The sequence below is a fragment of the Mus caroli genome, unplaced genomic scaffold, assembly GCF_978045245.1.
Source record: "Mus caroli unplaced genomic scaffold, Mus_caroli_1 scaffold_2, whole genome shotgun sequence".
NCBI lineage: Eukaryota > Metazoa > Chordata > Mammalia > Rodentia > Muridae > Mus > Mus caroli.
The window spans coordinates 95,013,626-95,027,660 of NW_028227257.1; the positions used below are offsets into that span (position 1 = coordinate 95,013,626).

The following is a 14,035-nucleotide window of genomic DNA, read 5'->3' on the forward strand; positions in this document are numbered from 1 at the left end:
CTAGCCACTTTAGCTGACATGTCAAGTTCCAAATAAAATGAAAAACCTGTTGCAAAACAAAAGATGGACAATACCTAGTGAATGTCACCTTCAGCTCTCAAATATCCACATAAACATGTGTGTGCATGCACCTGTACACATATGCCCAATTTCACATAAATGTACACATACATACACAATTAAAGTATTCTTTGAAGTGATTAAAAACAAATACTCTAACCTTTCTAAAAAACAAATCAAAATGGACTTATTTTCTCTGCCATTTTTTTCCTTTGTTGATTTCAGCTGATATTGGATTTCTACTAACCATGAAACACAGTAATGACTCCAAAGTGACTGAATTTATTCTCCTGGGATTCGCTGGTCAAAACGAGTCTTGGCACATCCTCTTTGTGGTATTCCTAGTAATTTACATAGCCACCTTAGTGGGCAACATTGGCATGATCCTGCTCATCAAGCTTCATTCTTCACTGCACACTCCCATGTACTTTTTCCTGCAGCATTTGGCTTTTGTTGACCTCTGTTACTCCTCTGCCATCACTCCCAGGACACTGCAAAATTTTGTAAGCACAAAACCATCCATCTCCTTCACAGGATGCTTAGCTCAATTACTGGTCTATGGTATCTTTGTAACCAGTGACTGCTTCATCCTTGCTGCTATGGCTGTCGATCGTTATGTGGCCATCTGTAACCCACTGCGCTATCCTATTATCATGTCCCAGAGACTCTGCATTTTGCTGCTGCTTGGTTCATACACTATGGGCTTCCTTAATGCCACTGTAAATACAGGTTTTACTTTCTTATCAAACTTCTGTAAATCCAATGTCATTAATCATTTTTTCTGTGATGTACCACCAATTCTAGCCCTCTCTTGTTCCAGTATTGACCTCAATATCATGGTACTGACAATTTTTGTGGGTTTTAACTTGACATTCACTGTGTCTGTTGTCATTCTTTCTTACACATTTATCTTGGCTGCCATCCTAAGGATGTCTTCAGCTTCAGGAAGGAGAAAAGCTTTCTCCACGTGTGCATCCCATATGACCGCTGTCACTATATTCTATGGAACACTCTCATACATGTATGTACTTCATGGGACTGACAGATCTCAAGAACAGGAGAAGGTAGCTTCTGTGTTCTATGGTATTATGATTCCCATGTTAAACCCCCTCATCTACAGCCTAAGAAACCAGGATGTGATAGAAGCCCTGAGGCACATAGGAAACAAATGTTTCTAGAGGAAAATGTGGTTTCATATCAACATTACTCAACAGGCAAGGCAACAAGGTTCTATTCTTGGTCAGCTTGAGGAGACGTGGTAGATGTTTATATGACACAAAGGCACTAGTTGACTGTTGATGATACCTGAAGTACCATAAAAACAATTAAATTATGAAGTAAATAAGCTTGTTTTATTAGTGCTGTGAAGTAAACCTAAGATTTCTTACAATCTAATCAAGTACTCTACTATTGATATTCATCCAGGTATCTAAATAAAGTATTGATATTGCTTTTTTATCTTTTATGAGCCCCTTTCCAAATAGTACTCATGAAAAAAAAAATATGGTATTTCGCCGCATTTTATAGGAGCTAACAGAATTGTATGAATTGTGTACAAGTATGATACTGTCATTTTTGTAATTAAATTTTATAAAACCTTCTGTAAGGGTCTAGAATGATAGTATACACTGTAGAGTCCAGCAATCAGAAGAATAGACAATATAGACAAAAAAATCTAAGACCCCTTTTGTGATTATTCTTCCACACATCATTAGTCAATTAAGGGTGAAGGAATAGTTGGTGGGAAGATTAACAGGAGAGTGTTCACCAGCTTTCCAAAAACCAAAAATAAAACACACACAAAAAAATAATAAGTGACTGAGAAATGTTGGAGACGTTGAAAGGGCACAAAAATATTTGAATATTGTTCTTTGTTAATATGGGTTTGCATCTAATTTACTAGAAAATAATATGAATCTGTTTCTTTGAAATATACATTAAAGGTTAATATTCTTTTATAAAGAGTTATTCATTTTCAAGTGGATCCAGGGCTCAGATGCTCTCTTTATATGATCATTTCCTATCAAGAATATTTTAAAATCTCTTTAGAAAGCATAAAACCTCCTAGATGATGCTTGTGAGGAAATTTTAATTTTCAAATTATATGAAATATATATTATATGACTATCTTTATATACATATATTATAAGACTATCTTAATATAATATATATTATATGAAATATATATTATATGACTATCTTTATATATATATTATATATAATTATATATATTATATATTATATATATTTATATATATATATATATTATAAGACTATCTTAATATAATATATATTATATGAAATATATATTATATGACTATCTTTATATATATATTATATGACTATCTTAAATATATATTATATGACTATCTTTATATCAAAAAGAGTTACAAAGATTTCCCTCCTGTCTTGCTACTTTTCTAGTCCTACTAGGGAGCATGACTTATGGAAATGGCACTGAGTCAGACTTTTATCTTCTTGGATTTAAGGTCCAGCAAGTGATGTTCTGCTGGGTCCTCTTCATTGTGTTTTTGGTCATCTACATGTCAACTTTGGTGGGTAACACTAGAAAGATCCTCCTCATCAACATAGATTACAGACTTTAGACTCCCATGCTTTTCTTACAACATCTGGTTTTGTTGATATTTGTTACACATCTATCATCACTCCCACAATGCTGCAAAAGTTTGTGGAAGAAGATAGACCATACCATAGAAAGGTAGAAGATAGAACCTATATCATATGGAGGATATGTAATGTAATTGTTGGTATATGACACATTTGCATCTCATGGCTGTTACCTCCTGGCAGCTATAGCAATAGACCATTATGTGCCCATCTATAAACCACTTTACTAACACACTCATGTCCATAAAACGTTTATATTTAGATAGTAGCTGGCTCCTATTTGAGTGAACCTCTGAGCACACAATTTTAAAATGTTTCATTCATGCTGTAAGTCTACCATCCATCAATTACTCTCTTTGTGGATTTCCTCCAGTTGGTGCACTTTTGTGCTCCAACTTTAATGCCAGCCTCAGGTTTCTTGTTGTCTTTGAGATCTGACTTGACATTCATTGAGTGAGTTATCATCTTTTAAATAGACACCATGGCCACCATTCTAAAACTATCCTGTACTGTTTGGAAGAAGAACTTCTCCACATGAGACATTCATTTAGTAATATTCTGTAGAACTCTAGCTCCCAGATACTTAGGGCACCATTTTGTTAATCCTGAAGATTTAAGGGTGGCTTCACTATTCTATAGCATTACAATTCCTGTGTCGAATATTTCAATTTACAGTATGCAAGACATAAGGTAAAGCATGCTATAAGAAGCTACAGGGAGGCCGGGCGTGGTGGCGCACGCCTTTAATCCCAGCACTTGGGAGGCAGAGGCAGGTGGATTTATGAGTTCGAGGCCAGCCTGGTCTACAGAGTGAGTTCCAGGACAGCCAGGGCTATACAGAGAAACCCTGTCTCGAAAAAAAACAAAAAACAAAAAACAAAAAACAAAAAACAAAAAACAAAAAACGAAGAAGAAGAAGAAGAAGAAGAAGAAGAAGGAGGAGGAGGAGGAGGAGGAGGAGGAGGAGGAGGAGGAGGAGGAGGAGGAGGAGGGAGAGGAGGAGGAGGAGGAGGAGGAAGAAGAAGAAGAAGAAGAAGAAGAAGAAGAAGAAGAAGAAGAAGAAGAAGAAGAAGAAGAAGAAGAAAAAGAAAGAAGAAGAAGAAGAAGAAGAAGAAGAAGAAAAAGAAAGAAGAAGAAAAAGAAAGAAGAAGAAGAAGAAGAAGAAGAAGAAGAAGAAGAAGAAGAAGAAGAAGAAGAAGAAGAAGAAGAAGAAGAAGAAGAAGAAGAAGAAGAAGAAGAAGAAGAAGAAGAAAAAGAAGAAGAAGAAGAAAGCTATAGGGATCCGGGGAGTGGTGGCACACACCTTTATCTCCAGCACTTGGGAGGCAGAGGCAGGTGGATTTCTAAATTCGAGGCAGGCCAGCCTGGTCTACAGAGTGAGTTCCAGGACAGCCAGGGCTATACAGAGTAACCCTGTCTTGAATCTTCCCACCCTGCCACCCCCCTCCACCAAAAAAGCCATAGGAAAAAGGTTGTTAGATTGGATACACATGGATAAATTTTGCATCATCAAATCATGATTTTACATCGCAACTGCAGTTTTAGGTTCCTTCTTTTTTCCCAGTATCTGTTCCCCCACCTCCATTCTGCCCCTTCATCCACCCCTCCTCCTTTTCTCTTCAGAAAAGAGTAGGACTTCCATGAATATCAACCAAGCATAGCATACCAAGTTACAGAAAGATACTCACTTTCCCTCATATTGAGGCTAGAAAAGGCAACCCACTAAAAGGAAAGGGTCTCAAAAGCAGGTGAAAGAGTCAGAGGTAGGCCCTGAACTTACTGTTAAAAGTCTCACAAGAAGACCAAACTACACACTTGTAACATATATGCAAAGAGCCTATACCCATGCAGGCTCCCTGATTGTCAGTTCAGTCTCATTGAGGCCCTATGAGTCCAGGTTTGTTGATTCTGTGGATTTTCTTCTGATGTCCTTGAGCCCTGTGGCTACTATACTCCTTCCTTCCCCTCTTCTGCAGGATTTCCCTAAGCTTCACCTACTTTGGCTGTGGATCTCTGCATCTGTTCCATTAGTTGCTGGGTGAAGACTATCTTACAACAATTGGACTAGGCACCAACTTATCATTTTCTATCCTAGGTCTTTTGGCTATCCATCCTCTGGGACCTGGTCCTCCAAGCCGTAGCAAGATGGTCTTAAGATGAGCCAGTCATCTATTGGCCATTTCCACAATTGCTGAACCACCTGAACCACAGCACAATTTATATACAGGGCAAATTGTAGGTAAATGGTTTTATAGATGGGTTGATGTCTCAGTCCTGCTACTGGAAGTCTGCCTGACTACAGGAGATGGCCAGTTCAGTCTCTGTATCCGCTATTTGTAGGAGTCTTAGCTAAGATCATCCTTGTAGATTCCTGGGAGTTTCTATTACACAAAGTTTCTAGTTCATCCCAGAGATGCTCACAAATTACAGATGTCTCTCCCAGTACTCTCTCTTTTCATCTCCTACACCTAACCCTCCTATTTATGTACTACATCCTGTGCAGACACACCCCCAACTGTTCATCCACAATGTCTGCTCTATTTCTCCTTAACAGAGAGATTCATGCATCCCCACTCTCATGAAGTCCTCCTTGTTGCTTAGCTTCTCTGGGTCTGTGGGTTGTAGCATGCTTATTTACTTTACAATGAATATCCACTTAAAAGTAAGTATAGACTAAGTGTATTTTTCAGGTCTGGGTTACCTCACTCAAGATGATTTTTTTTCTATTTCCACCCATCCCCCTGCAAATTTCATGATGTCATTGTTTTTAAGAGCTGAGTAATACTCCATTGTGTAAATGTACCACATTTTCTTTATTCATTCTTTGGTTGAAGGACATCAAGGTTGATTCCCGTTTCTGACTATTATGAATAAAGCTACTGTGAATAGAGTTGACCAAACTTGTGGTTTGGTGGAGAGTCCTTTGGAGTGGAATATACATAGGAGTGGTATAGCTGGGTCTTGAGATAAATAGATTTTCAATTTTCTGAAAAACAGGAATACTGATTTTCAGAATGGCTTTGAACTGGGAATCTTCTTTTATTCCTATTATTCTTAGGTTTGGTCTTTTCATGGTGTTCCAGATTTCCTAGATGTTTTGTGTTAAGACCTTTTTAGCGTTAACATTTTCTTTGACCAATGTATCAGTTGCTTATATCATATCATCTATGCCTAAGATTCTTTCTTCCATCTCTTGTATTCTGTCAGTGATGCTTATATCTCTAGTACTTGTTCTCTTCCCTAGGTTGTCTACATTCAGGATTCCTTCAGTTTGTGTTTCTTTATTGCCTCTATTTTCATTTTCAAGTGTTGAACAGTTTTATTTCCTTCACCTCTTTCTTTGTACTCCATGGATTGGATTTTTAATGAATTTATTCATTTCCTCTATAAGCGTATCTATAATCATAAGATTGGGTTTAAGATCTTTTTCTTGTACTTCAACTGTGTTGGAATATCCAGAGCTTGTTGTAGTAGAATAGCTGGGCTCTAGTGGTGGTGCCTTATTTCACTGGCTACTATTGAATGTCTTCTTACTCTGGCCTTTTGTCATCTGGGGTTCATAGTACCAGCATGGCCTCAGGTAATGCAAAAGTCTTCAGCTAGAGTTGTCAGTCAGCTATCATATGAAGCCCAGGAGATGGGGAGCTGTGAAGAACTGTTGGGCCAGCTTTATGGAGTGTGAGCAAGAGGTGGGTGTTGTCTTACCTTGGATTCCTAGTACTTATGTAGCCTCAGGTAAAGCAAGGGTCTCCTGCTGGAGTTGTGGGCCAGTCAGTGTATGGAGCCCAAGAGAAGGGATCTATTTCCAAATATATCTTAATGGTTACAAAAATATATTTTATGATATAATTGATATTAACACTGAATCTCATTATTTTTCTTCTTTAATTAGTTGCCTAAATTTAAAGGGGGTCCTTTATAAATTCAAATTATTTCTGTAAAATAAATGCATTTATTTTAAGACTATCTTCTGATTCAAGTTATTTTTTTGACCATGTTGACTTCATTTTTGCTGTACTTCACGTCACTTGAAAACTCATTTCTAAACAAAAAAAAAAAAAAAATGAAAGAAAAGAAAAAGAAATACATTTCTTCATTACTTAGCCCTTTATTTTATTTCTAGTCTAATACTTCCTTTGAAACAAACCACACTATAAACATTTTCTGTTTTTATCATAAGTGAGATAAAATAGAAAGAGGTGGTCTTAAAACAGCTTTAGAGTTGCTGAAAGCAGTTTGCTGCAGATAGGAACCCACTGCTTTGCAGTGGATCAGGAAAGCGGCTTCAGATCCTTCCCTCATTATCTTTATTACACTATCACCGTGAGTGCCATTCTGGCACTCAAGCCTTTCTGCTGACCATTCTCTTCTCCTTCCAAATAACCTTAATATCCATTAAAATCCCACCCATCTCCCAACCTATTCGTATTTATCAAACTCCTAAGCAACTCCAACTACTAAGGTATATTTTCTGGACGGCAATATTGTACATAAGTTTTCTGAAAGTTCTACTGAGACCCTGATCAATTATGACTCATCTTAGTATTGATTTATATCTAAAAAATACTAGAGATCACTTTCTCTTGGGACAAGAGACCCATTAGTTTATTCCTAGCATGTACTAAGTATCATGAACTTACAACCTTACTTCATTAAAGTAGTTCTTGAACAATGAACAAAGATTGCATACAGACAACGTGGATGAGTCCATTAAGTGAGAAAGTATACTACCAGCTACCTGATGTAGTGCTGTACTCTTGAAAGCTCATGTTTTCTAAAGACTGAGTGATAAACCTAATATTTACCTCTTATATATAAACAGATTTAAATCACAAACCAGTTTTCAATTAGTAAGGAAAAGGAAGAAGTAGCCTTATAAAATATGAACTTATTCATATTTGGTGAAAGAGATATTACATTTACCAAACAGTTTGCAGTAGGAATGGCATAGGAGAAGAAAACATCTATATACATGGGAAGACTAGGAATTTTTTATCATTTCATTAGTGTCTTCACTGTCATGGCAAAATATATGAATTTCATTTTTTTAATCCTTTCTGAAAGAACTATGATTAAACAGAAAGATAATGTGGCTATAAGTAAACAGCTTACATATAGTTTCTGTCAGGGTTAAGGTAATGTCCATCTTACTTTTCATTTCTGAATGTGGTTGCCAAGTAAAGGTTATATATTTGAGGTATGCAGTAAACCATTAGACTCAATAAGATAAAGAAAATCCTGCCTTCTGACCTCAGTTACTAAAAGGTATTTCCCTGGAGGCTTTAACTGCTGGATAGTCCAACAAAATGATTTGTTGTGACAGTTTGGGATATTTCGTGCCAATTTCAAAGTGCATTGACTATAGAGGTGTATTATTTGGTAGTCTACCAGTGTCTTATACATAAAATTTTAATCCCCAGTATAATCCTGGCCACCATCGATCGAGTTAAGTTCAGAAGTTGGCAATACTCACCCATGTATTACTCTAATTTAGAAAGAAACATATTCTAGAAACGGATGGTGTTTTCAAGTATCCCTCCCTTTAAGACTGCTCTAAGAATCTCATGGGGTGGTTCTAATATTATCATCTCGCTAAAATAAAACTGTGTTTGTATGATGGCACTTTCCTGATGTCTTAGATCTTTGGGGTTTGGTATTTTTGTTTGTTTGTTTATTTGTTTGTTTGGTCAGCTGGCTGGATTATTTGTTTGTTTGTTTGTAGCAATATAAAGTATGTCTCATGAATCTGTAGAACAGAAGTCTGATATTACATTGCTAGCATTATAGAGTTCTGGCAGAGAGTTTTAAGTGGCTGCAAACTGTCCAACTTTCACTCAATTTTCAAAGAGAAGAAAGGGAAAACACTGTCATGTGACACATAGATTCAAGTCCTTCACACTAAACCCCTGACCTTTAGACCTCATCTAACCACAACAATTCTCCCTAATATCTCACTACTTCATACTGAAAGAGATTTTTACCATTTTCTTTAAAAGAATTGCTTGAGATTATAAATGTATGAGTTATTGGACCCTATATTTGCAACTAATTGGTGTAAAAAGAGTAGTCATTAGGGCCCCTGAAATTTTGGATGCTATCTGGATTGGCACAGATTCTGTGTCATAAATTCTATCATAGTGCTCAGCTTACTGAACATTTTTGAAGATATTCATCCAACACCACAGACAGTATCAGGGGAAAAATGAAATGAAGGTAATGTAAAAGACCTAAGAATGGATGTATTACTTCCCTGAGCTACACCTTGGGAAACTGGAGCTCATTCCTACAGGTAACAGTAATGAATTATATATAATGTCATTAATAACCGACCTTCTGCAGAAGAAGCCATAAAGACATTTTACTCAAACTCTCTCCAGTATGGCTTGAAGATTTGTCAGCATTGTTACTATCCACATATCCATCATGAACTGGGGAAGGCCAACCATTATTCACTATCTGTAGTGAGTCTAAAGTTGTTCAGCCACTATGGAAATTGGTGTGGAGGTTTCTGCCAGAACTGAATCTCTAGTGCCACACCAACTCTACCTAATGCCTTTAAATTTAGATCTTACATTCACATAATTTCAGAATTCTATGGTTTTTTTTTAAATATCTGGATCTAAACACAGTTTCTTAATCCTGTGTTTGGAATGATGCCCAACCTGACTTGTAACAGGAAAAGCAAATAATTGTTAAATAAAAGCAGCAGGACAAAAACAAGCAAAAAATTCCATAATGAAAATAACAGGGGAAATGACCTCTCTAATAATTTAAAATGTATTCTGCAAATGCAACTTATAAAAATAATGTATGAGATTGTATCCCAGCCCTTAAAACCTCAAGTTCAAGGAATATTGATCCCCTATGCCTTAGCTATGAACTCTCTGATGAGCAGAAAACACTCACAGGGGCCTTGATGGGCAACCAGCCTGGGCCTGCTTCAGAGAGAAGAGCTGCAGGGAAAGGTAATATAGAGAAAGCAGAGGCAGTAAGGTTTCCAACATCTGAGCATCACTGCTCAGATATAGCAAAGGGTTTCATCTTAAGTTCTAGAATATTCCACCTTCAAGACCAGAAGTCATTTGCTCCATGATACTCATTATAAAAATGGAGTGAGGAAACAGAATTTCTCAGTGAAAGTATATGAAACATGTTTTAAAATGCTTTCTCAATTGTGCATTATATTATAAAGTGGGTGCCTTTCCATAATTACATGTTTATCTCACTCTGAGGGGCTGTGTAGTAATCTTAAAGATAAAGCTACTATAATTTAGTTAAACTTGTTTTCAAACATTAACTTACATAAGTGCTATTACAGTCAACATGTTGTCTTAAGTAATTATGCAATCCCATCTTACCAGAAAGAAACTGAATTGGAAAGAGTGATGTCCTCTTTCTGAAGCAGTGTGAACTCAAAAGCAGGTTAGTGGGTCTCTGTACCCCTGTACAGTTCTGAGTTTAAATGAAGCTTCAGAAACAGCTCATGCTCAGATTACTCAGGTAATTGCTCATTCTCTTTTCATCATTTATCTTATTAGCAGATACATGATTGTAGATGGAAGAATGACATACTGAGTAAAACCTCACAAATAGATAGATCCTCTGTGTAGATATGGTGTAGTTTCTTATCATTACTTGCCTCTTAAAACTGTTACTTAAAGTAACATATAATTTTAAATTCAAATTTATTTTATTTTATTGATTTATACATGCTATTTACTCAAAATATTGCCATACATCACAAACAAGCAATTTACTGAAACGTCAAATATCAATAATCTAAATATTAAATTAATCAAAATATTATGCAGTAAAAGGAAAAGTAAAATACTACTAGATACCTGTCTTCCTGGATTAAAGGTATGATAAATACCAACTCCATAAAGAAATAAGAATAGGTGAATTATCACACACTCCGGTAGGAAGGAACACAGAGGTAGGTGTTACCAGAAATGTGTACTGTAGATGTTCGGTCACATTAAATATGTGAGATGCAAGCTTCAAACTGGTAATTTTGTTCATAGGAACATATCACTGAGACATTTTCACAGTGGATTATTTGCCACAAATAAGATGTGACCAATCTTCTCATCACTAGCAGAGAACGCAGATTAATGCTGAGAGGTGAACAGTATGAGGAAAAGCTACTGAAGTGTGGTGTGTGGAGCATCAGGCTGTGGATCTGCCAAAGTGGCCCATAGTGGCATAAGAACAGAAAGTGACCTTGTTTACATAAAACTGTTAAAGAATTTTGACAAAGCTAACATCGTCTCTTGGTTTTCATGAATTTTTAGAAATCATAGAAAGAAACAAGCAGTTTCTCATAGATAACTCAGTAAACTCACTGACAGAAGACTGTACATGACAGCTAAAGCACAGTTGACAAATAGAAGAGAGAAATAAAATGGGTATGTGCAAATAAGTTGTTCAAGGTTATGTAGTACTGTAAGTTGATTTCCATATACAATAACTGGCGTGAGTGAATAAAATTTTAATTCAAATATATAGCATAGAGGAACAACCAGTAAATGAAATAAGCATACTTTCATTTCGAATTCGAAGTTAAGCAAAACAGAGAGACTGATCTTGGAGGAACTGAGAATAGCTGAGTCAGTAAAGTAAGCTCAGATCCCCATCGACTCCAGTCCACATTTGAAAGAAAGAAAACACAGCATGGGGAGGCAGAGGCAGGAAGACTGCTGGCTCATTAGCACTATGTCTAGTGGATCCCATGAGTTCCAAGTGTGAGATTCTATAACAAGGTAGATGGCATATAAGAAATGATTCCCATGGTTGACCTGTGGCATACACATACACACACACACACACACACACACACACACACACACACTCACACACACACATGCACAGACATGCAGCCACCCTCAAAATATACATAAAAAACATAGAAACTATTCTCTGAAGCCATTGTAAAACCAAATATTATAACATCTTAAAAACAAATCAAAATGGACTTATTTTCTCTACCACTTTTTCCCAGTAATTTACAAAGCCACCTTAGTGGGCAACATTGGCATGATCCTGCTCATCAAACTCCATTCTTCACTGCACACTCCCATGTACTATCTCCTGCAGCATTTGGCTTTTGTTGACCTCTGTTACTCCTCTGCCATCACTCCCAGGACATTGCAAAATTTTATGAGCACAATACCATTCCTCCCCTTCATAGGATGGGCAATGCAATTGTATGCAATTATATGCATACATATAATTGTATGCAATGCAATATATATGGTACCTTTGTAAACAGTAACTGCTTCGTCCTAACTGCTAGGGCTGTAGACAGCTATGTGGCCATCTGTAACCCACTGCACTGTCCTAATATCATGTCCCAGAGATGGCATTCTGATGCTACTTGGTTCATACACTATAAAGTTCCTAAATGCCTCTATAAATACAGGTTTCACTTTCTACCGAAACTTTTGCAGATCCAATGCCATTAATCATTTTTTTTTCTGCAATGTGCCACCAATACTCACACCTTCTTGCTCCAGTATTGACTTCAATATTGTGCTATTGACAGTTTTGTGGGTTTTAACTTTGTCTTCTCTGTGCCTGTTGTCATATTTCCTACACACATATTTTGGCTGCTATCCTAAGAATGTTTCTGCTGCAGGAAGGATAAAGGCTTTCTCCACATGTGTGACACACATGGCCACAATCACCATATTCTTCGGAACAGTCTGCTACCTGTGTGTACTTCCTGGGATCAACAGATCTCAAGAGCGGAAGAATGTGACTCATGTGTCCTATTTTACTATTATCCCCTTGTTAAACCTCCTCATGTATAGTGTAAGAAACCAAGATGTGATAGAAGTCTGAAGGCACATAAAAAAACAAGTGTTTGTAGTGGAAAATGTAGTCTTCATGTCAATGAGGCTCTGAAGGCAAGGCAACAGAGCTTTGTCCTTAGCTTTGGAAGATTTGACAAATGTTCATGTCACACAAAGGTAACGCTTATTTATCAATAACATCTAAAAAAGTAGATAAAAGCATTAAGTTGTTAAATAAATAGACTTGCTTTCTCAGTTCTGAGAATTAAACCAAAGACCTCTCATATTCTAATCAGATAATCCACTGACCTGAATAAATAAAATTCTAATTTATGTATTTTTGAAAGAGAATCCATCTGGATAGCTAGTTTTTCTTATGTACATTTTGAGCCTCTTTGAAAATAGGTATGATAAAATCAATCTTACAATAAAGAAAACAGAGGTAATGTATCAGTACCTTCGACTATGAAGATTCTCCAATGGGAAAGTTATATTTAATCCTCTCTTCTTTATTCTTTGAGGATAATAGCTCTTTTTTCTCTGCTTGTCCATGTTATTATTATGCAGGAAACTCTAACACAGAATTCTTTAAGGCAATACATACAGCAAAGTAGAGTAGAATAGGAAAAGTATAGGCAAAATGCCCATAGATACCTAGGCATTAGGAAACAACATCCATCCTTCCTGTCCTATTTTCACAATAATTATTAAATTATTCTAGTATTTGAAAAAATCTATCACATATCAGTATTATTATTGGAAATATGAATGTATGGCTGTACCCTCTGATGGTTTTAGTAAAGATACCCCATAGGCTCATATAGATGAATACTTAGTTACCACTTAGTAGAACTGTTTGGAAAGGGTTAGGAGGTGGCCTTATTGGGGGAAGGTGTTTTACTAGGAGTGGACTTTGAAGTTTACAAAACCCACACCGACCCTCCCTTCTCTTTCTCTCTTTCTTTCACTTTCTATCTACAACTTGTGGATAAGATGTGAGCTCTCAGATGCTTTGGGGGCACCATGTCGGTCTGCCTACCTTCATGTCACCATGCTCTCCCATGTAATCAAGGCCCCAGTTAAGTGTGTTCTTTATAAGAATAGTCTTGGTCACAATGTCTCCTCACAGCAATACAACATTAAGACAACACCCTTAAAAGTTTACTCCTTAGTGTAAAACATACTCATTTACACATACTTCATGCATGATATATCTAAATATTAACAAATAAAAACAAAAGAGAAACACAAAACTCAAGGTTCAAGTCTACAAATCAATTTAAAATTAAGACCAAGTACTTTATTTGAAGAGAAAAATTACCCCTGTGCGCAAAACACCTATCTCACTTGTGAAAGAAAATAATTTTGGACCTGTTAAGATACATGCTTTCATAAACAAAATGACTTTATCACTTCCTCCCTTTCGTTTCAGTAACCAGCTGTAAGGTAGATGGTACTTAGCGGAAGGATTGCCACAGTAGACTTTGCTATTTCTGCAGAGTTTCCAAAAGGTCACATTTCACAGATGATACAGGTACAACTGAGCCATGAGG

At 36.6% G+C, this 14,035-nt stretch overlaps 1 protein-coding gene and 1 pseudogene across 1 annotated transcript; both read left to right on the forward strand.

The window, feature by feature from the left end:
- Positions 1-308: 308 nt before the first annotated feature.
- LOC110290352 (olfactory receptor 5AK2-like) lies at positions 309-1,238 on the forward strand. The gene has a single exon (XM_021156870.1). It carries the CDS (start codon positions 309-311, stop codon positions 1,236-1,238), a length of 930 nt encoding a protein of 309 aa, XP_021012529.1.
- Positions 1,239-2,498: 1,260 nt separating this feature from the next.
- Positions 2,499-12,531, forward strand: LOC110306333 (olfactory receptor 5AK3-like; annotated as a pseudogene).
- The last annotated feature ends 1,504 nt before the right edge of the window (positions 12,532-14,035 follow it).

Excerpts from the sequence above, each read along its gene's own strand:
- LOC110290352 (XM_021156870.1), top strand. The coding sequence starts at position 309 with ATGAAACACAGTAATGACTCCAAAGTGACTGAATTTATTCTCCTGGGA.